Source organism: Micromesistius poutassou (genome assembly GCF_964030765.1).
Source record: "Micromesistius poutassou genome assembly, chromosome: 6".
NCBI classification, from domain to species: Eukaryota; Metazoa; Chordata; class Actinopteri; order Gadiformes; family Gadidae; genus Micromesistius; species Micromesistius poutassou.
Window position 1 is genome coordinate 7,971,412 of NC_140276.1, and position 23,761 is coordinate 7,995,172.

Consider the following 23,761-nt stretch of genomic DNA (forward strand, 5'->3'; position numbering starts at 1 on the left):
AGTGTGCAATCTGTGTGAGGACACAATGAACACTCAACCAATCAATATCACTCTCTCTCTCTCTCTCACTCTCCCTCTCCCTATCTGTCTCTCTCTGCTGTCTCTCTTTAATATATTGGAAATGGAGTTAGAGAGATTGATTCTGTACACAGCGCTACGGGCCAACGGAAAATTAAATGAAAATGTAAATGAATGACTGTTGTATTTATCCTTTTTTTTAATATATATATATATATAGTTTTACCCTCAAGAGTAGCTCGCTACGCACTGAAGACTCCATTGCCTTTTTCAATTTGGTTAATTTGCTATTTCTCGCAGTGCCCAAAGTTCACACATTCACATACTTATACACACAGAGAATGAGATGGAGGAGAGAGTAGTGAGAGAGGGAGATAGAGAGAGAGAGCGAGAGAGAGAGAGATAGAGACGCAGAGAGATAGAGAGAGAGAGAGAGATAGAGAGGCAGAGAGAGAGAGAGGCAGAGAGAGAGGCAGAGAGAAGCAGAGAGAGAGGCAGAGAGAGAGAGAGGTGGGAGACCTATAGAAAAAGTTAATTCCTTGTGTGTCATATTGGTGGTGTGACCGCGGTCATTATTAGACAGTGTTCATGTTCAAGTGTCAGACATGTGTCGCCATGTTGTTAGCAGCCAGGCACGGGGAGCAGCCATCGATTCAGGAGAGGAGGCTAGGGCTGACAGCGCCACAGAGAAAAACCCAACGGAAAGGTCAGAATGCTATTTTAAAATCTACCTCCAGCTCTCACTCACAGACCCAAGATGACAGGCATAAACACACAGGCCTAACTATATGGTATCCTTATTCCATAAGGGCACAAAAGGAACGCATAGGACCCAATGAGATAGTTCTGGAGGAACATGCAGTCAGAGGTCTTTGTCTAGCACTGAAATAGTATAGTGAAAACAGACGTTTTAGGTTCTATTTATTATGACAATTTTCCATACTCAAGGAATGCGAACTTCAGATTCAGAAATGTGAAAGGCAAAATGAAATGTGAAGGGCATTGGAGGCAGGAGGGAAGCAGCATTGAAAACATGACAGATACATCCATAATATACGATGCAAAGCTGTGCTATGCTTGTGCTATGTTGGAATGCTATAGCGAGCGATGCTACATAACAGTGCACCACGCCATGCTACACTTGCTACCGCATTATGCCAAGCTATGCTAGAATCCACTATGCAATGTTATTCCTCTCCCCAGTGTTTTTCCTGGAACGGAGAGAGGCCAAGAGAATATTTATATATAATTCCCCGTTGGATAATACCAGACTGAATAGGATGTTTGCCCAGGACTGCAAGAGAAGCAGGTCTTTTCTTTAGAACGGGCGTAATCCCAGAGGCGGTCGACAGGCCTATAACAGGGGAGTGCAGATCCCTGGCGGTGATGTTACACATTAGACTTAGCCCCACACATCTCCATTAGCGTGTCCGCTGATACGCACATTACAACAAAGTCAACTGAGACAAACAGGGAAGGGATAAACTGAGACGGCTGGCTGCAAATATAGCTCCTCGTTTGTCATAACAAAGCAGGCAGCCATATTTCACGAGTGACAAGGTGTCTGTCTGGTTCACGCCAGCTAACCAGACGGCTGTTTCTCAGCCATGAGGGGCGGGGCCTCAGCGACGTAGTAGCACATGAAACAGGACTCCCAGTGGACGTCTTGTCTCATGCTAGCAATGCATGCGCATGTATGGTCTTTGGATGAGCCTATTTGAAGTGCCATTCAATGGTCTTTGGGAGAGAGAGAGAGAGAGAGAGAGAGAGAGAGAGAGAGAGAGAGAGAGAGAGAGAGAGAGAGAGAGAGAGAGAGAGAGAGAGAGAGAGAGAGAGAGAGAGAGAGAGAGATGGAGAGAGAGAGAGACCCAGTGCTTGGCTTGTTGTCCAGGGACAGGGCCACTTAACAGATGGGAGGAGCAGAGAAAGCAAGACCCCCTCACTTCCTTCCTTCAGACACACCCCCACCCTCCTTCTCTGCTCCCCCCCCCCCCCCCCCGGCTCTTTGTACGTCTCGGCTTTTTTTAAGATGCTCACAGGACAAATGTCCTGTGTGTTTGTACTCTGTGTGTTTTTCTAATGCACACAAAAAAGCACAAGAGTGTATTGGTAGTTTCTGTATGAGAGATTGCACTTAGGTTGACTAATACGGCTAATACTTAAATAAATGCAACAGTGGCACACAGTGGCAGAAAGTGCTATGGTTGTACCGCTGGCAAGCAGCAGCCTCCTCTCTAACAGGTGGAGCCCTGGACAACAGGTTGCAGAGTATTTACCATGAACTTCATTTGCAGTAGAGGCAACCTGAATGCAGCCTTGGTTTGATCTATGGAGCCGGAGCTGCATTAGAAGGTCAGGCTGCATCCTGAGAGTGTGTTTACACAGAGTGGACGGCTGTGGGCCGTGGCCTTGTAGATATGGCTATATCTGGCCATGAATACGCTTAAACACATCAGACTTCCTATTATTTCCATTACAAGAGCTGAAAAGAGGCTATGCAGACATACATACAGGTCGTTTGTGCGCGCCTTGTGTTTGTGTGTGTGTGTGTGTGTGCGCGGGAGAGGTGGTGGTGGTGGTGGTGGAGGTAGTGGTGGTGGTGGTGCTGCTGCGTTGGGAGCGGTGGAGGTGGTGGTGGAGGTGGTGCTGCAATGGGAGCGGTGGTGGTGGTGGTGGTGGTGGTGATGGTGGTGGTGATGGTGGTGGTGATGGTGGTGGTAGTGATGGTGGGGATGGAGGTGGTGGTGGTGGTAGTGGTGGTGGTGCTGCGTTGGGAGCGGTGGTGGTGGTGGTGGTGATGGTGGTGGTGGTGGTGATGGTGGGGATGGAGGTGGTGATGGTGGTAGTGCTGCGTTGGGAGCGGTGGTGGTGGAGGTGGCGCTGGTGGTGGTGGGGATGGAGGTGGTGGTGGAGGTGGTGGTGCTACGTCAGGCGCGGTGGTGGTGGTGGGGGCGTGTCGTGTGTTTCACATGCTGACATGGGCAAAGTGGAGGCAAATCCAGATTCCTCGTCCTGCTCCCAGGACACAGTTGCTAGACTGGAGCCCTGCGACGATAAATCACCACATTCCCCCTTAAGGTTTAGACACGCCACCGCTGGCAACTAAAACAAGCACTTCACTCACTCTGATTTATTCTCCCTGTTGCAGGAGAAGGAGTGCAGACCGCTAACAGGGTCCATGGGAGATAGAGGAAACACAACCAGTGTGGCTGTACCGCTAAAGAGGAGCGCGTGTGTGTGTGTTGTGCTGAATGTGTTTGGGTGTGTCCTCGTGTGTGTGGGGGTTTGTGTATTTATTGCGAGTGTGTGTGTGTGTGTGTTTCTGTTTGGTGAACGTGTGTGTGTGTGTGTGTGTGTGTGTGTGTGCTTGTGTGTGTGGGGGGGTAGGTATAAGTTTGTGTGTGTGTGTGTGTGTGTGTGTGTGTGTATGTGTGTGTGTTTCTACATGTGTGTGGGTGTTTGTGTTTTTGGAAGTGAGTGTGTGTGTGTGTGTGTGTGTGTGTGTGTGTGTGTGTGTGTGCCTGTATGCTTGTGAGCGTGTGGGAGTGTTTGAGTGTGTTTGTGTCAGTGGCGGTGTGTGTGTGTGTGTGTGTGTGTGTGTGTGTGCGTGTGTGTGCCTGTGTGTGTGTCCGTGTATATGGTCATTTTAAGAAAAAAAAAAAAAAAGAGAATTGGAATCAGGGCAGAGGCACCAGAAACATGGAGACCTCTTCCCTGGTCCAGGACCACCTGGTCCTGTGGTGGCAGAGGCCTCCAGACTCCAGCTTGTCTACTTAGCACTGCCTGCTCTATCCCTGGCAGTTCCCACACCTCCTTCAATACTGTCTTAAGATACACACACACACACACACACACACAGATGCGCACACGCACACACACACACAGATACACACACACACACACACACACGCTGGACGGAGCTGGTGTGTGTCTGGAAGGAAATTTCCTCGTCTAGATACCAAATGAATCAGCACTCTGGAAGATGCAAATGACTGTCCTACATGAAACCAGCAGCAGGACGCCAGGACCAGACCGTGCACAGCACCACTGACAGATGGCCTGCAAGACCACTAGCCCACACACACACACACACAACCCCACACGCACACATCCACACACACACACACACACACAACCCCACACGCACACATCCACACACACACGCCCACATACATACACCCCCCACCAAACACACACACACCGCCACTGACACACACATATATATACACACATACACACACATATATACACACACACACACACACACACACACCGCCACTGACACAAACACACTCAAACACTCCCACACGCTCACAAGCATACAGACACACACACACACACACACACACACACACACACACACACACAAAAACACACATACACACACAGGCTTGAATGCAAACATGCTGGCACACATGCACATGCACTGGCACAGATCCACACACACACACACACACACATCAATAATTTTATATCCATTTGACTGAATCTTTCACTCTGCTCTCTCTTTTGAGTCTTTCGCTGTAGTCAGTGCCCCTTTCTGGCATTAGCTTCCTTCCTGCACTCCCCTGAAGTGTGTGTGACTGTCACTCCTCCCTCACTCCCGGCGAGTCATTTAGGTGTCCACAGTCGCCAGCCACCCGCTGTGTCTGTATGTGTGCAAAGCTCGCATGCCCATTAAGCTTTGAGCAAAGCGCAAACATCTAAAACACACAACCATTCAGTATAAAAACCCTCTCTCTCTCCCTCTCCCACGTTCTTTCTCACTCTCTATCCCTCCCTGCCTCCCTCTCTCTCCATCTTTCTTCTTCTTCTTCATCTTCTTTCTCTCTCTTCCTCTCTCTCTCTCTCCATCTTTCTCTCTCTCTCTTCCCCTCTCTCTCTCTCCATCTTTCTCTCTCTCTCTCTTCCTCTCTCCCGCTCTCCCTCTCTCTGTCTCTCTCCGAGTTCAACTAAGTTGATATGGAGTTAAGTAGTGAGGCTGTTGTGGCCGTACTGCCTCCCGCAGCAGACTGTGGCAGTGAGTGCAGAAGGCAGAGAGCAGAGAGTCTCTGACCTATTTAGGAAGCTGGCAGAGAGCAGCCAGGGAACATCAAAATACTTCAAAGGCTCCCTTTGAATTCATCGTTACGCCCAAGTTTGTGTAAGCGTGTGCTCAAGCACGCACGCATCCACGCACACACACAAACACACACACACACACACATAAAAAAATGTCCTGTGTGGGAGTCAGACAAGCCCACACACACATACACACACGCATACACGCACGCACGCACGCACGCTCGCTCGCACACACGCACGCACACACACACACACACACACACATATGGCCCAATACTCTCCATCATACACATATGTTACAAATAAAGAACATGCACATGCACAAACAAACACAAACACAAATCTCCTCCCCACACACTACAGAGACACACAAACCCCAACACCCCCCCACACACACAACTTCTGCCCCAATAGTCTGTCTGAGCTTTTCCTTTGAACCATGTCCCACATTGCTAAGTAGGGAAAGTCAGAAATCACATTAAATGGCCCGTCTGCCACCAGCAACATGACTCACGCTGCACTCCCCCGGTTAATCCACTGCCTCTCCCACAGCTGCGACCTTCACCATCAGCACAAGGGCAAGAGGAACGACATAACGTTGTTAATTCTTACCGAGGTAATTGTTGTGCACTCTACGCTGTTCTGTTTCCCTCCCTGTTCATCTTTACATCTCGCTCTCTTCCCCTCGCTTACATGCTGCTTTCTATGGCTTTCAGGTGTGTGTGTGTGTGTGTGTGTGTGGTTGGTTGGTTCGGCTAATTGTTTGCTAGGTGTGCTCCAGGGGAGAAAGCGGTGAGTATCCCAGAGCAGACTCCTTTACGGTAACCCTGTGATTAACCTCTCTCCCAATGTTTTCTCTGTTTTGACTCCTTCCTTTCGGGGAAAGAGACGCGGCGAAGTCACTGGCCTGTTGTGAGTCCAGCTGTTTTCGTATCACCTTCTGTCCAACCGCTATGGCTCACGTCACAGCGTCTGAACAGTGTCAGTATCATTGTGTTTTACAGCGTTGTTTGTCGGCGGTTTGAGTTGTCTGTTTTCTTTCATGCCTTCATGTGTTCAGGTTTCTCAAGGCTCAGACATAATTTAGCTTTTGTGATAATATCCAGAAACAAAAAGGGACTAGTAATTAGTTTGCTGTGTTGTGGGGGTATTGCGTTATGCTGTATTTTCTCAAAGCAATAGTGTATATTGTGAAATGTACTGTGATGTTGCATAATTAAGCGGTTTTTTTTATTTTCAGAGAGAAGCTGTAGCACAGAATACAAACTACGGTTTTAAACAATTACACATTTGTAGCCCATCAGAGATTGCTTTTTTTTAATGGAAGAACACGCTGCCCTCATAACCATCTTCATGGCTACGTGATACAATGTCTTTTTTGTAGTTGGAAAATGTCTAATTCTCCATGCAGGGTTTGACAGACACATTTTACAGTCACTGGCAAACCCTGATCATTTATGTAAAGAGTCCCTTTCCCCAGATTGACTACCATTTTATTGCATTGCAATGAAAGTCTCCCAACCACTTGTTATGCAATGACTCACAACCACAATATACATATCCCATTTTTTTCTTGTTCATTTTCATTATGTTATTCTTCAAAATGAACCAACTTTTTTTAATTTGACATCAATGTACCCGGTTCATTAGCAGTATTGCTCATTGAGCTATGATGAGGAGCCCGGAGAGGTTGGTTAAAGGGGGGCGGGGTCGGGGGATAAAAGGAGGGGGTGGGGAGGGGTCATTATTAAAACACTCTGTCGATTCCTCAAATGCCAATAAAATATTTTCATCAACTATACTATTTGTGCTCTTTTTCAAAAAAACTCAATTTCAGGTTTACAAACAATTCAATGTTTGTTTGTTTGTTTTTTTCAAATGATGCCAAATAAGGTTGTAAACAGTGAGATCACATCCTATTTTTCCAATGTTGCTGATTGAATTATTTTCATGTTTCCCTTGTGATCATACACTCCCGTGTCATGCTACTGAGAGCTCTCCCACATGAGAGGGATCATGACACTTAAGGGATCCTTGCGGTGCGGAGCCGCGTGCTAAAGCAACAGCAGCCTTAGCAGCCTTACCACCAGCAGTGAGCAGCAGCAGCTGGCTTCAGCACTCTGGACAGCTCCTGTTCTGCCTCAGCCGCTCAGCCAGTCAGGACCATGGACAGCTCCTGTTCTGGCTCAGCCGGCCAGTCAGGCCCATGGACAGCTCCTACTCTGCCGCGGCCAGGACACAGGCCCGCCCCAGCCAACACAGAGCCCTGTTTAGGCTACCACACATTGGGAGCAGGCATCATAGTGTTAGACAGCCAGAACAGCTTGCCTGAGTGTGTGTGTGTGTCCGTATGTGTGTTTCCGTGTGTGTGTGTGTGTGTGTGTATGTGTGTGTGTGTGTGTATTTTTTTTTTCCATGTTTGTCTCTCCATTTTATTGTGTTCCTTATTTATGCAAATGAATGCAAACTATAACAGCAGGGTTTATTATTTCAATATACATAGTGGGAATATAAGCTCATTTGTTTTCTGTTTCACCTGATCCTTCCAAAACATGCTTTTTTATTGATACATAAATTTCCTATTTTATTGGAATGTTCTTACCGTACACTAACATTTGGGCATTAAAATATGTGTTCACGCATTTACGATATTCCACACGTTGCCAAAGCCCATTTACAGGAATCAGAAAGGAAAGTTGGAATCAGTGAAGTGCCATAAGGGCACAGTAGGCCACCTGTGGTGTTGTGGCTCTGCTCTCGAGACACAGTGACACTAAATATATTGTATCTATACTAGTATTTATATATTTCATTCAGCTTCTTAGTATTCATCCAAAATGGTGGCTAATGTACAAGCCCACTTCTACAATTAAAACGGGATTATAAGTAAGTAATTTTTCAGGTAATAATAAGTAAGAGAAATAATAAGTAAGAGAAAATAAAACGTGCTATTCTTGTCATATTGCATTCTTGTCATATTATTATTATTATTATTATTTTGTCATATTAGTTGAGATTATCTCAACATGGCGATGTTTATCGCTAAATCAATTACTCTGACAATAAAATAACAAATTCAGTAGCAGGTCGCTGTCATAGACGTCCAATCATTTCGATAGCCCTAATTAAATGATCGGATGGCTTACCTGTCTGTCTACCTACCTACCCGGCTACCTGCATACACTGGCCAGAGTCTACCACAAGGTTAGGCAGACCTTTGCTGTTTCCCAGTGTGAAGGCTGCAGCCTTGATAGAACGCTTCATTGCAAGGCACGTCCTTTGGAGACGAGGCTAGAGTGCTGCCTAGCGATTGTAGCGTTCAGAGTTTGGAACGACTTGCTAGTGTGGAAGCGTTTCCGCTTCTGCTTTTTAATACTGCTCCAGTGGTAAATATTGTAATATTTTAATTGTTGAAATTGTTATTGGATACAGTAGTTTGTTTAAACACCAGCTAAGTTCATATTAAAACAAATCAATCCATGCAAAATTATTATTAAATCATTATGTTGCAAAAACGTTTGAAAAAAATTGCACAGGTCTTTAAGCTTAATTGTTTGCATTTACATGATTAATCTATAAAAAGCAATACATCACAAAATATTCCTGAAAACGTTCAAATAACTTCACTTGTATAAAGCAATGTTTTAAATACCCCGCGCAGCGCAAGTGAACGCAAAGGATTGCGGGGGTTTTGGCTCGTTGAGGATGCATCGATGCATCCTTGAAAAATCTCGGAATTCTCAAAAACAAAGGACGCGAAAAGGGCGCGAATTTCCGAGTGTTCTCGACATTGGAACAGTGCTTGTTCTGTGACGTGGCGCCCTTAAAGGGCAGCCGTTGAGCATGCTTCCTTCACATCGGGAAACAGCCCTGTTGTTAAAGCTAGCAGGCTAGTCGTATTTTGGGGGAGGGGCATCAGAGGGAGGCCTGAATGAAGGGGTGGGATCTTTCTGGTTGGATACATTCAGAATCTAGCTTACTATGGCTGGTTTCTACAAATTGCCTACCCTAGCTTTAAGCTAAATCATTATTTTGGTATTCAGAACCAAGTGTGTGAGGTAAAAAAGCTTAGACAGTTAGTGTCAAGGACACTGTTTATTTATAAGTACAATATCATGCTCAAACTGGTACAAGGCGGAATAATAAATACATGTATAAAATACAGGTACTACACACAGTACCTGTTTGGTGTTTAGTTCTGGCTTAGCATAGCATTCTACTGTATTGAGTGGGAAGACTGAATCCAGCCTCTTTAAATGCTTCAATCGATTATCAGTACTGATGCTTTGATATATGCATTTTGAAAGTCTTGAATACTGCTTTTTCTCATATTATTTAATATATTTTCTACCACAAATAACCTTGTAATAGCTCTGATAGTTTTCTATACGCTCACTCTGTGACAGAAGAAAACATTTTAGACAATGACCTATTGTAGTGCTCTGGTTGGCCTCGAATACAACATATTCAAGCGTATGTATTTAACATTATACCCAAATGAAATAAATCCCATCCCTACAAGCATAGAATGCACTTTTTCCTTTTTTCTTTGTACAGAAACTTCAATTAATGCAATACCAGAAAATTTACTCTGAACTCTGGACTTCACTCAACTGCTCCTCAGGAGAGCGATTGATTTCCTGTAGCACATTTAAAGGAGTTTCCTGCAGGTAAACAGTGTGTCAGGAATCGGCTGAGCAAATATTTTACATCCCATAGAATCCCACCAGAGAAATGGTCTACAATGTTGCCCATAGGGTTTGCTCCTTCATGTTTGTGTTGACGTGCACAAATAAGAACGCACTCAGGAGATTCCTCCTAAGGTCATGGCAAGCCCCCAGGAGCCGCAAAACATTGCTTTTGTGGGTTTGCATGAGCAGAGGCAAACAGAAGGATGAATAGAGAGATAAACACAGAGAAGATGAAGAGTGCTATCAGTGTGTTTGTATGCTGGTGCATGTGTTCGGTGTGTGTAAGGCCGCATTAATAGATGTGTGTGTACCACCGTGTGCGCTTGTAATGACTTTGCGCTTGTTTGAGGATGGATGCATCCTCAGACAAGCGTGTGCGTGTGTTTGTGGGTTTGAATGTGTGTGTGTTTTTGTGTGTGTGTGTGTGTGTGCTCACGTGCGTGCTTGGCCCATCAGGTGTGTGATGCATCCATACTGTGGAAAGCAAGGCAGGCCCTGGAGCATTAAATAAATGGCAGACAGAGCAGAAAGCATTAGCGGGCCACTTAGTTGACTGGGAACGCCCGGTTCCCCCCGAGCAGGGCCGCACAGAGACCACCACTCTGTTCATCAGCAAGGCAGGGATAGCCGGGGCTAACTCAGGTTGTTTGTGTGTAATTGTGTGTTTCTATGTGTGTGTATATACACACACACATAAGTGATGGTATGTGTGTATGTGAGTGACAGTGTGTGTGTGTTTGTATGTGTGTAGGTGTGTGCATGTGATAGTGTGCGCCCGTGCATGGATGTATGTTTGAGTGTATTTTATTTGTTTGTGTGTGTGCGTGCGCGTGTGTGTGTGTGTGCATATGTGTGCCCAAGAATGAGTGTGTGTTGTGTATGCATGTGTGTGTGTGTGTCTGTACGCGTGTGCAGATGTGTGTGTGGCTGTGTAAAGAGGGTCAAGGCTGGACGAATGTAGGGAAATGGACGGTATTATTGTTTGTCTCGTCAGCGATGCGCTTGAGTCAGGGATTTTTTTTCCCTTTTTTGATGTAACTGGAGCAAGTGTATAACCCACTCACCCAACCCCCTCGCTTTGTTGTCAGGGAAATATTGCAACCTGCTGAGAGGGATTGGGGACAAAGGAGGGGAAACGAGGAGGGGAGGCGTGGGGCGGTGAGAGGCGACTATAGGTAGACATAGAGCGATAGTGGATACTCCAGGGTGAGGCACAGCACTGAGTGTCCTATATATATCATATACAAGAGTAATAGGACTGTTCTTAGCATTACAGAGGCTCTCACACACACACACACACTCAGATCCTCTCTCTCTCTCTCTCTTTCTCCCAATCTCTCTCTCCCACTCTTTCCCGCCCTCTCCCCCCCTCCCTCTTCCTTCTCACCCTCTCTCTCTACCTCTTTTCTCCTTCTCTGTCTCTCTTTCCCTTCCTCTCTCCCTCCCTCTCTTCTCCCCCTCTCTCTCTCTATCTCTACCTCTCTCTTTTCCAGCTCTGTCTTTCTCTCTCTCTCTCTCTCGCCCCTATCTCCCTCCCCATATCTCTGTTCCTGTCTGTTCCTCTCAGTTTCTGGGAGGAACTGAGAGGAGAGATATGCCTCCCCTCTCTCTCTACCCTTCCTGCCTCTCTCTCTCGCTCTCGCGCGCTCTCCCCCTCCTCTCTCTCTCTCTCTCTCGCCCTCCTCTCTCTCTCTACCCTTCCTGCCTCTCTCTCTCTCTCTCTCTCTCTCCCTTGCTCCATCTATCTTGTCACAGTAAACAGCAGGTTGTGGAGAATGGCAAATGTTGGCATTAAAGATTGGAATGATTGGAGGAACCATTTGGCCAGATTATAAGGCCAGGGGGCTGTTGGAGAGCATTCGGTCAGGAGAGAAACATGCCGTCAGAGGAGAGTATGTGACTGGGGAGCTCTAGTGGGTCAGCCACCAACTGATAAAGCGTCGCGTAGCAGAGCACAGGGCATTCATAAGACATGACAGGGCTGCAGCAACACACACACACACACACACACACACACACACACGCACACACACACACACACAGGGAACAAGCTTGTAGGAGTGAGAACCCTGTGCTGTGTGTCTATGGTAAGCAGGGCGTTTCGACATACTGCCAGGTGGCTGTCCCAAGGTCTTAGGAGGCTGCCGTGTGTCTCGCTACGAAGTGTAAGCTCGATCATACGGAGAGTGAGATCTTCCACTCCGAGTTAAACCAGTCGATCCAACGTGCCTGGGAGGTGATATGAGGGCAGACACATTAATGGAGGCATTGCATAAACAACCCAGGCTAGCCATGTCTGAAACTTTAAGCCAACGGGAATCCTTGATAGTCTGATCCTGTAATCTCCTCTTAAGAAGGAACTGCTAAACTCTCCCAGAGTCACGCTTACACCAGCGGGTGATGGAGCACTTTTTAAATTAGCATGAGCTTTAAGTAAATGTATCACAATCGTACTTATATATTTATGCAAGCGCATATGCATTTGATTGAATATGTGTGCGAATGAATATGTCATGGCCCAGTTAAAAAAAGCAGCAGTGCTGGGCAAGCGTGTGTGGGTGTGCATGTGGGTGTGTGTGGATGTCTGTGTGTGTCTGGGTGTGTGTGTGTGTGTGTGTGTGATTGTGTTAGTGTATATATGTATATGTGTGTGTGCTTGCGTGAGTGTATGTGTGTGTCGGTTTGGGCGTGCATGCAGGCTTGGGTGTGTGTGTGTGTGTGTGTGTGTGGGCATGTGTATATGGGTGTGCATGAACGTGTATTGGAGTGTGTGTGTGTGTGTCTTAATGTGTGAGGTAATGCCCACTGATGTTCATTATTCAAAATGCATAAATCTGACCACTTTAGTAAAATTAAAGCATAAACTCCTTGCATTATGAAGAGCTGCTTCTGTTGGCTGCGAGGACGGTATGGGTGTGGAATACATAATGGAGGAAAACTCTGGCTCATTAATATATTACAGCATGACTGGTTTACAATGATGGCTGTTCACGACGAGCAGCTTCCGTGGCTTCCGTCGACATCATTTGTTATTCTACCATCAATAGGAAGCAATCATAGCCCGCCATTACCATTCAATTCCCCTTTCTTCGTCAAGTAATCACAATTATTATTATGGTTATTGTGATTCGCTCTCAAAGAGTAAATCAAAACATTTAAACAGACGTGCGCCAGATGCGATTTGATAACACAATGACATTAAAAAGCGTGCGTGCGCTGGGATTGCAAGCTCTCCACACGTACGTCTGCGTCCGTGATGGCGGAAATGACTCTTAGCACGATTCTGCCCTGAAAGGACCGTGTTTGAGCCCCGCCACGGAGAGGTGGGAGACGCTCGCCCTCTCTGTATGTGAGTCTCACCGCTGTGTTGGTTAAGGAGCGGCCGAGTGTGACCGACCCCGGCCACTATCGAGCTTCAAAGTGCTTTTCTGCTTCTCTGTTTGCACTGCTGAGGAAGCCTGGAGTTCGAGCGTCGCTTTGCCATTAGTGACTTCTGCCGGTCGTTCAATCAAAGTGCATCAGAAAGTCAACTTGGAAATTGCTCCTCCAATCCCAAATAGTCGGCAAGGGGCCGCCAGGGTGAAAACTGGCGGCCTAAAAAAATAGAGCTATCAAAAAAAATGGAAAAGTTGTTTCGATTTGAATAAACAGGGAGGGGGCGTGTATTGGTGTGTGTGTGTTTGGAGGGGGTGGTGGTTGACGGCGGCTGGTGGAAGGGGTACGCCCTTCGAATCAAGCCCTCTGATCAGCCTCCCGGGAGCCCGCCTCCCAGCCTCTCACAAATCAATTGCTTGATGGATAACATGCCCTCTGGGAGGCGCGCCCGCCGACTGCAGGGCTGGCCCGCACACCGAGCAATTGTTTTGGAATAGGGAAATGACAGCAGCCCCCCCCCCCCCCCCCCGCCCAATCTGACGCTGTCGTTTGTAATATGATGGTTTGGCTGAGGAGCCCTCACTGTTGTGTTCAGTAAAAATGTGTAGGATCCTCAAACTGCAAATTGCCAGATGAATAAACCCACCGATGGAGTTTTAAACGACGGAAAAGTGAACGCTTGGGTTTAACTGGCTGTTTTATGGGGCTGAATTGAACGCATAAAAAGCACACACGCACACACACACACGCACACACACACAAACCCATGTACACATATACACACACACACACGCATGCACGAATCTAGGCACACACACACACACACACACACACACACACACACACACACACACACACACACACACACACACACACACACACACACACACACACACACACACACACATACACGTACACGTGCCTCACACTTAATATCATGTATTTGCCAGAAGATAGGCCAGCGGATGAGGTGCAGAGACAGGTAGGCCTCCTACCAGGAGACCAGCACCGCCTCGCCCCTCCTCCCCCCTCCTGCTCCAGGGCAGGGATACGTCTCCCCGGGAGGAGAGGGCGGTGGCGTCGCGGAGGGAGACAGAAGCAGACAGAAGTGAGAGCACCAGCTGTAACGTACCCCCCGTGGCTTCAAAGAGCAGCCCCGCCTTCCGCCACAGCCGCTGTCATAAAAGGTCCGTGCCAAGTGTGATGGCTCAGTGCCTCTCCCCTGCTGCACGCGCCTTCCCCTGCCTCTTGCCCCCACTGACGCCACCTCCACCACCTCCACCACCTCCACAACCTCCGCATTCCCACAACTGGGGGAAACACGTTAACTGTAATGGGCTCGCTAGCCAAGCAAGCTAACTATCCACTCAGTTAAACGTCTCCCAAAAAACTCCACAGCGTGTTGAGGATTACTCATGTAGTTTAATGGTAATTTCGTGAAACTGTAAAGACAATACAAACATAAGGTAAGTATTAATAAAGCTAAACAGTAAGCATAAAGAAGTAAATCTATAATTCAACACATGGAAAATAAAGATAATACTTACAGACGTTGCTTTAACAAACAAGAAGATGCAGAACTGCATCTTAATGGAAGAGCTGATCAATCTGTCGATCCTGCATGCTCTCTACGTGAATAACGTGCTTGTGACTTCCGGTCACCTAATTAGCAGCCCCTCCCTGAGAGCATTCCCTCTTAAAGGTACAGGCACCTATGCCACACACATTACAAAAAACACACTTCCAATGCCAGGGGCAGAACACTCCCCGCTTAGGGTCTTACAAGACTCTACATTAATTAACAGAATCAGTCTTAGGAGACAAAAGCAGAACAACTTCTGTAACAGGACGAAAGAAAGTCTTCTTGGTTCCACCTTTGACGACTTCCACTTCAACTTTCCGAACCAGTCCATCTTCTCCTGGAAAGGTCTTGGTGAGAATGCCCATGGGCCATTCATCTCTCTTTGCTTGACTATCTTTTAAGAGAATGATGTCCCCTTCTTGGAGACAAGGCTTCTTTCCTTGCCACTTGTGACGTAGCTGCAGGGTTTTGAGATATTCACGCCTCCATCTGCTCCAAAATATGTCAGCTAGGCTATGAACTTGCTTCCATTCCTCTTCGAAGAGATCTGCCTCATCAAAGTGGCCAGGAGGAGGAGGAGGAGTAGAGCCTGTTTTGAGGGTCAGGAGCATTGCTGGGGTGAGGATGAGAGGTGACTCCGGATCTGATGACACTGGGATGAGTGGTCTCGCGTTCATGACAGCAGTTACCTCGGACATGAATGTTGTGAGAACTTCATGGGTCAGACGAGATTTCTTTTCTTCCAACAGCATACAATCCAGTATACGGCGAGTGATGCCAATCATACGTTCCCACGCTCCCCCCATGTGGGATGCGTGGGGCGGATTAAACACCCAGGTGCAACTCTGAGTGCTCAGGTACTTTTCCACTTTCTGGAAAGTAGGACTTGTTTTGCGGGGCCCCTGATGGCAAAGAACCTTCTCAAAGCGTTGATCAAGCTGCTGGTGCTGATTGCCTCGATCACTTCAATATGAACTGCCCTTGAACTCATGCATGAGAACATCACAGCCCATCATTTAGAGTTAGCGTGTCCTCCTCTTGTGCGGCGTGAGACGACTTCCCATGGCCCAAAAACATCAACACCTACGTAGGTGAATGGAGGTGATACTTGGAGTCGTTCTGCTGGCAGATTGGCCATCTGTTGATGTTCGGTTTTTCCTCGCAGTTTCCTGCAGGTGACGCATCTGTACAGCAGACTGCCGATACAGCGTTTTGCTCCCACCAGCCAGAAACCAGCAGCCCTTTAGTATGGCACCTTCAGTAAGATGTCTTCTCTGGTGTTTCACAGCCTCGTGATAGTGACACACCAGCAGAGTCGCCAGATGATGCTGGCCAGGGATGATGATGGGGTGTGTTTCATTCATGTTTAAACCTGCTTGTGCTGTGCGTCCTCCTACTCTTAGGAGTTGGTCTGGGTCTTGGAGAGGATGCAACTTCCAGAGGCTGCTGGAGGATGGAATGGGGAACCCTTTGGCTATGCACTTCAGCTCTTCTGCATAACAATGGTTCTGAACACTCCTCATGATGCACACTTTAGCTCTCGCCAGCTCTTCCTCTGTAGGACGACAGATGTGCCACCCTTGGCACTTGCCTTGCACAGGGCGGATGAAGGAGTGTGCTACATGGATCAGGTGTGCAACTGCTGTGACAAGAGTGCTGAACTTAGAGAAGTGTTCAAAGCGTTGAGGATGAACCATACCTATGGCTGCATGTGTGATACTTGTGGTCACCTGAGGACTTACTTCAGAGTCAGAGGAAGGATCGATGAGGTCGTAGCTCTCTTCAGTTTCAGGCATGGACAAGGATTCACTCCACTGGCCGAGACAGGGTGATTGACGGATACGTTGAACCCTGTTATGCACAAACACATAGAATCTCCTCGACTGATTGTGGATGTATCCCAAGACAACCTTGCTATCTGTGTAGTATGTGATGTTGTTGAATGTGACATCCATCTCTTCAACTATCAGCTCGGCTATCTCCACGGCAAGTACAGCAGTGCACAACTCTAGTCTTGGGATAGTGAGGTCAGGCTGAGGCACCAGCTTTGCCTTCCCGAAGACAAAGCCAACCTCGGGTTGGTTTTCGTGGTTCGTCACCTTAATGTAGGCCACAGCTGCGACAGCTTTCACCGATGCATCTGCAAAAACGCAGTTCTCTTACTTGTGCACCTGCGGTAGAGAGGGACGTGTAAGGACGAGGTATCTGGAGGTCCTGTAAGTCCTGAAGCGACTCTTTCCATCTTGTCCACTCGATCTCCATGTTTTTTGGGAGTGGTGAGTCCCAATCCTCTGCCTGCGTGGTGAGCTCTCTGAGTATCAGCCTTCCGTGAACAAAGACCGGTGCAACAAACCCTAGAGGGTCATATAGACTGTTTACGGTTGACAGCACCCCTCTGCGAGCGAATGGCTTTTCGTCGTTTTCAATCTGGAATGTGAAGGTGTCTGCTCGCATGTTCCAAGACAATCCAAGACTACGTTGGACTGGCAGGTCATCGACAAAGAGATCCAAGTTGTTGATGTCTTTGGAGCGATCTTGAGGTGGGAATGCATGAATGACTGCTGGTTGATTTGATGCAATCTTGTGCAACCTGAGGTTAGAGGCTGAAAGCATCTTCTGTGTTCGTCCAAGAACGCTGATGGCCTCTTCCTCGGTAGCGAACGACTTCAAAGCATCGTCAACATAGAACTCACGTTCAATGAGTCTCCTTGCGTCACTGCCATACTCTGCCTCTGCTTCTTTGGCCGCTCTTCTCAGACCATACACGGCCACAACAGGAGAAGGACTGTTCCCGAAAAGGTGCACTCGCATCCGGTAGTCCACGACATTGCAGGTAGGATCATTGTCCCTGTACCATAGGAAGCAGAGATAGTCCCTGTGGTCTTCCTTCACCACAAAGCAGTGGAACATGTGTTTGATGTCAGCCGTAATGGCTACTTGCTCCTTCCTGAACCTCATGAGTACGCCTAGCAGGCTGTTGTTCAGGTCCGGGCCGGTGAGCAGGACATCGTTGAGTGAGACTCCTTCATGTGATGCGCTGCTGTCGAGGACCACTCGGATCTTGTCCGGCTTTTTGGGATGGTACACGCCGAACAGGGGTAAGTACCAGCATTCTTTCCCTACTTGCAGGAGTGGAGCAATCTCTGCATGTTCTCTGCTAAGCATGTTCTGCATGAACTCTAGAAAGTGGGCCTTCATCTGCGGTCGTTTTTCCAGAGTGCGGAGGAGCGAGAGGAGGCGGTCATGCGCTTGTCTCCTGTTGTTGGGCAGCCGTTGTCTTGGGGATCGGAAAGGCAGATGTCCGACCCAGCTTTTGGAGCTGTCTTGGTGGAACTCAGCATCCATGATGTGAAGGAACTCTAGATCCTCCATGGAAGGTGCAAGTCTGTGATCATCGGCAGTACGAGTGAAGATGGCTTGGCCTAAGCTGTCTTCTGCTAGCTTTCCTAAGCTATATGTGAAGGTAGGTACTGGATGGTTTGGATGGTGGGTAGGTATCTCAGCTCGATTGTCAGGGACTTCATTCGAGAAGCGTAGGTAGAGGAAAGCTAAGTTTCTTGTCCAGTGACTCGATAGTGTAACCGATGGCTCTTCTCCCCGCTGTCTCTTCAAGCCCTGCACATGTCTTGAGAGTGTATTCGTAGGAGCACCCAGAGATCTTAAAGACATCGAAGAACTCTGAACGTGCAAGGGACTCCTGTCTGTGTCCAGTGGGGTACACGCTGACGAGGCAGATCTTAGCACAGGTTCTCACACTTAATCCTTTGCCACACACTTGAGTGCACCTCGAAGTGACCTCCTGAGCCTCCGCTTTGTCCTCCTCCCCACTATGCTCTGAAGCGGGAGGGGACGACTTGGACTTCCAGGTTGCTGGTCCAGGGTGTAGTGCTGTCATGTGGTTGGTGCTCTCACATTCCATACATTTGACATCGGTGGAGCAGTTCCTGGCGAGATGCTCTGTGGAGGAGCAACAGCGAAAGCAGATGTAGTGTTCTTTGAGTAACTGTTTGCATTCCTCTAAACTCTTTTCTCGAAAGGTTATTAAATTAAAGGTCATTAACGTTAACCCTGTCGACCCCCCAGACCCTGAATCGTTTTCCCGATGAATAAAACTCTAAATAGTGTGCATGCATATTTAAACATCCCGCAGACTCGGGGTCGCGACACAAATGGGGGGGTGAAAGCCAATGCTTGCACACAGGAAGTGGGCCCACCCCCCCATCCCTCCCCCATCTTCCTTTCCCTCTCTCTCTCTCTCAGGCATCTGTCGGCATCACGCCATGCCTCCAGCAGCTGTTCCCCCAGGCCCCGGGGTCTGGCCCTGGTCTCTGCGTTCCGTAAGCCCGCAGAAGGACCTATAAACAGAGCGTTTAGTCCCATTACACGCCGCAGACCTGTGTGACAGCGTGTACCTCGACTGTTCTAACAATACGCCCCGTAGCACTTCCCTGAGTAGCTTCTCTTCTCCTCCTCCACTGACACGAGCGCTTTGCAAATCCTCACCCACCCCCCTCCCCACCTCCCCCCCCTCTTGGTTACTTGCTGGCGATGTATACTGCACAGCATGCAGGCGTCCAGGTAGGCTAGGTTGCACAGTGGCTTGTATTGTCGTGTTCTGCCGGTGGATGGTGGATGGTGGATGTGTGCTTGGCTTGAGAGTCGATATTGTTATAGAGACACTCTGCTGAGATTTCAATGTCAATGGGATTTGAGAAAATATAGTTTTTAATTCACTGGCTAAAGGTCACCACAAGAAAATGTGTCAGCTCAAAACCGTTTAACTGCAATTAAATTTAGAAGAATAGTGGACAACAACATTATAGTGTGAAAGAATCGAAGGAGACATAGGAGTAGAAGACGTTAGCTTCCAGCTAATTACTGTTGGGAGAACCCAATGAAAACAGGGGATAGTGGATGAACTCAGCTATAGCTCCTAATTATACCACGGCAATGGAGATTAACTCCAAATCACCGTAACAAAGTGAAATAGTTTCAACTAGTAACTTTGAATATACGATTTCTAAACTAAATACGTGGCTTGAATACATTTTTTGTTTTTTAACTTTTAGAACGGAATACAAAAAAATATGTTTTTAAATATTATCATTCAAAAATATATTTTGATTCAGTTGGATGACGCAATGCGCCGTACACATAAAGTAATACATTCCACTCTTTGTCCGACAAACTTTGGGGAAATTGTTAGGTGAGGGAAATTATAAGTCGCTGGCGGTAAGCTCCTTCCGTGAAGTGTTGATTGGATTGGGATTGGATCTGGTGATTGGCAGGGGTTACCTCTAACTGTCTTTCACAGAAAGAGAGAGAGAGAGAGACAGAGAGACAGTGAGCAAGAGAGAGAGAGAGAGAGTGAGAGAGAGGGAGTTGATTGAGTGGGGGCTAAACTGGTGGGAACAGTGAGGTATGTGTCCGAGAACACTCTGTCACTGAGTGGGGAGTTGGCCAGGAATCTACGTCACACACACACACACACACACAGACACACACACACACACACACACACACACACACACACACACACACACACACAGTATCAGACGTATCACCTCACATGTGACTAATATCACCACACATGTATGGGGTCATACCGATGACAATTCTGGAAAAAAATAAGTTTAAGCACTTTTTCAACTACAGTCCTTGAATTGTCTATTTTTGAAACGTACACACTGTGCATTTCTGTGTGTGTGTGTGTGTTTGAGAGTGTGTATACCTATGCACAAGTGTGTGTGTGTATGTGTTTATGTGTGTATGTTTGTATCTGTTTGTATCTGTGAATGTGCATGTACCTACGTGTGTGTGTGTGTGTGTGTGTGTGTGTGTGTGTGCGTGTGTGTGTGTGTGTGCGTGTGTTTGAGTGTAGATATACCTGTGCATGTCCCTGTGTGTGTGTGTGTGTATGTGTGTGTGTGTGTGTGTGTGTGTGTGTGTGTGTGTGTGTGTGTGTGTGTGTGTGTGTGTGTGTGTGTGTGTGTGTGTGTGTGTGTGTGTGTGTGTGTGTGTGTTTGAGTATAGAAATACCTGTCCATGTACCGGAGTGTGTGTGCGTGTGTGTGTTTGAGCATACATATATCAGTGCATGTACCTGTGTGTGTGTGTGTTGGAGTGTACATATCTGTGCATGTACCTGTGTGTGTGTGTGTGTGTGTGTGTTGGAGTGTACATATCTGTGCATGTACCTGTTGAAGTGTACATATATCTGTGCATGTACCTGTGTGTGCGTGTGTATTTTGGAGCGTACATATATCGGTGCATGTACCTGTGTGTGTGTGTGTGTGTGTGTGTGTGTGTTGGAGTGTACATATATCAGTGCATGTACCTGTGGGTGTGTGTGTGTGCGTGTGTGTTGGAGTGTACATATATCAGTGCATGTACCTGTGTGTGTGTGTGTGTGTGTGTGTGTGTGTGTGTGTGTGTGTGTGTGTGATGTTGTGTAACTGGGTCAGACTGAGTAGGCGGTGCGCGGCGGCTGATTCCAGTCCTCCACGCTTCCTTCCTCTCCCCTCGCGCCGCTAACACGCTAACAGCCCCCGCTTGTAAGCCTGCCCGCGCAAGCCAATGGAAATTAACAGCAGACATGACCGCTTTCTTCACAAATTCCACATCAGATATTCCGAAAGGGTGCAGGCATGTGTGTGTGTGTGTGTGTGTATCTGTGTGCATGTGTTTTCTTCTTTTTTTCCTCTCTTGTGGATATCACAGCTCTGACGTTGCTCTCCCGCAGATACACACGGGGTGTGAGGTAAAATGCCCGAGGCAAGGTCCCCATTAGCAGATGCCTGAAGCAAAGAGAGAGAGAGAGAGAGAGAGAGAGAGGAGAGAGAGAGAGAGAGAGAGAGAGAGAGAGAGAGAGAGAGAGAGAGAGAGAGAGAGAGAGAGAGAGAGAGAGAGAGAAGAAGGGAGGGGGGAGAGAGAGAAGGTGGGAGGGGGGATAGGGGAGGAGAGAGAGAAAGAGGGAGAGAGAGAGAGAGAGAGAGAGAGAGAGAGAGAGAGAGAGAGAGAGGGGGGGGAGGGAGGGAGGTGGTGGGGGATGGGGTGGCAAGTGTCGGTGAGTGAACTTGGGAATGACAGCAACCAAGTGATGTCTGTGGTCTTAAACGAGGGAACTGCTTAGAATACAACGTATGTTTTCACTACTGTTGATCTGCCTGGGTCTACTTCGGCCAATTAAAAAGCTGCTGCTGCTGCTGCTGTGGGGTGAGGGGAGGGGGGAGGAGGTGGGGGAGGAGAGGAGGGGAAAGCCTGAAGTTTTCCTGAGTGTCCTCTTATCAGGGTATAAACACTGACTGTTCACACCGGCCACTGTGTTATGGACGCCCTCACGAGACGGATCAATGAAAAGGTGAAGAACTGCCCTCTGTTTAAAGATAAAAAAGGCTTCCTAACCAGACACACAAATAAAAACACAGCATTATAACGTGAACCATCACGCCGCCAGCATTCATTCCTCCGCAATTGAATATTTCCCTTGACCACGATATCGACGTGAGAGGTGAGATTAGACAATATTATGAGGTGCCAAAACAGACTCTTTCCATTCTTCAACGCGGAGGCTCAAACATTGAAGCAGAGTTATGCAAGATTCATCTGGCAGCTCTCACATTAAAACCTGAGGCCCGATGGCGGATAGCATTTATTTAAAAAGCCCTGTGTTCCCCAAGGTGAACAGCATGTAGAGCAAGCCGCCCTGGGCCACGGCTGACAGTTGACATCGTCACTATCAGTGTTTATCGATCAGACTGTCTCCCTGTCTCATCAATAGGCAATTTCATTACATGACTAATAAAGATAAATCAATCAATTAGCAGCTTAAATCTGACAACCCGTATCCTGGGGCCACCAAAGAGTATATTGCAATTAATCAGCCGCTACCCCATTGGCCGCTTCCATCTTTATGTTTAACACACACATGGTCAAACACACACGCACATACACAAATTCACATGTATAAGCACGCACACACACACACACACACACACACACACACACACAGAAACACACTTGCGGGCGCACCCACTGACGTAGACACACCACACACGTGTATGGAGGCGCACACACACACATACACACACACACACACAAATACTCTTAGTTTAAGCAGAAATGCACGACCCAGTTTTGTCTATTCTATTCTATACCTCACTTCAATTGACAACCACTATGACAAGAGCCACTGGCAGTTGTATGTTAAGTGGTTGTTTTTGAAGACAAAAAGTGGACTCCGGCTATTCTTGGAGTGGGCGAGTGACAGAGCCGTTTGGAAGCCACCACAAGCTGATTCCATTACTGTAATAGAGCAGTGGTGGGTTTGCAATTAAACTGCTATTGGAACAAGCGTCACGGATTGACTGTACTGTCTCCAGGAAGAACAAGTGTGTGGACATGTTGTGCATTTGAAATGTTGAAATGTCCGGTCTTATCTGCCAGTGATGGAAAAAAAAAAAGGTGATGGAAACGTTTTAATTCAATGCACACCTCTCTCCCTCTCTGTCTCCCTCTCTCTCCCTCGCTATCTTTCTTTCTATTTCTCTGTCTATCTCCCTCTCTTTCTCACCCTCTCTCCCTCTATCTCTCTCTCCCACTCTCCCTACCTCTGTATCCCTTTCTCTCTTTCTCTCTCTCCCTATCGCTCTCTGAATCTCTCTAGCTCTCTCTCTCTCTCACGCTCTGTCTCTCTCCCTCTGTTCCCCCCACCCCCCCCTCCCCCCTCCTCCCTCCGTCTCGCCTCTCTTTTTCTCCTCTGTCTCATTTACCACTAACCCTCCCGCCCCATCCAGCAAAACCATCTACCCCAGTTAGGGATCCCAGTTAGGGATTCCCACGTGAGACGCTTCAGGGTAGAGATGCACTAGAGGGACGACATGCACGCACGCACGCACACACACACACACGCACGTTCACACACACACACACACACACACACACACACACACACGCACGCACGCACGCACACACGCATGCACACGCATGCACGCACGCACACACGCATGCACATGCATGCACACACGCACAT

At 47.6% G+C, this 23,761-nt stretch overlaps 1 protein-coding gene across 1 annotated transcript in view; it reads right to left on the reverse strand.

Moving 5' to 3' along the window:
• The window catches only part of LOC311344803 (uncharacterized protein), a gene marked incomplete at both ends in the record, with an annotated part of 203,595 nt that overhangs the window by 45,464 nt on the left and 134,370 nt on the right, over positions 1–23,761 (reverse strand). The window contains 2 exon segments of the mRNA XM_084469142.1: positions 3,354–3,635; positions 20,542–20,769. Coding sequence (XP_084325268.1) covers positions 3,354–3,635; positions 20,542–20,769 — 510 coding nt within the window.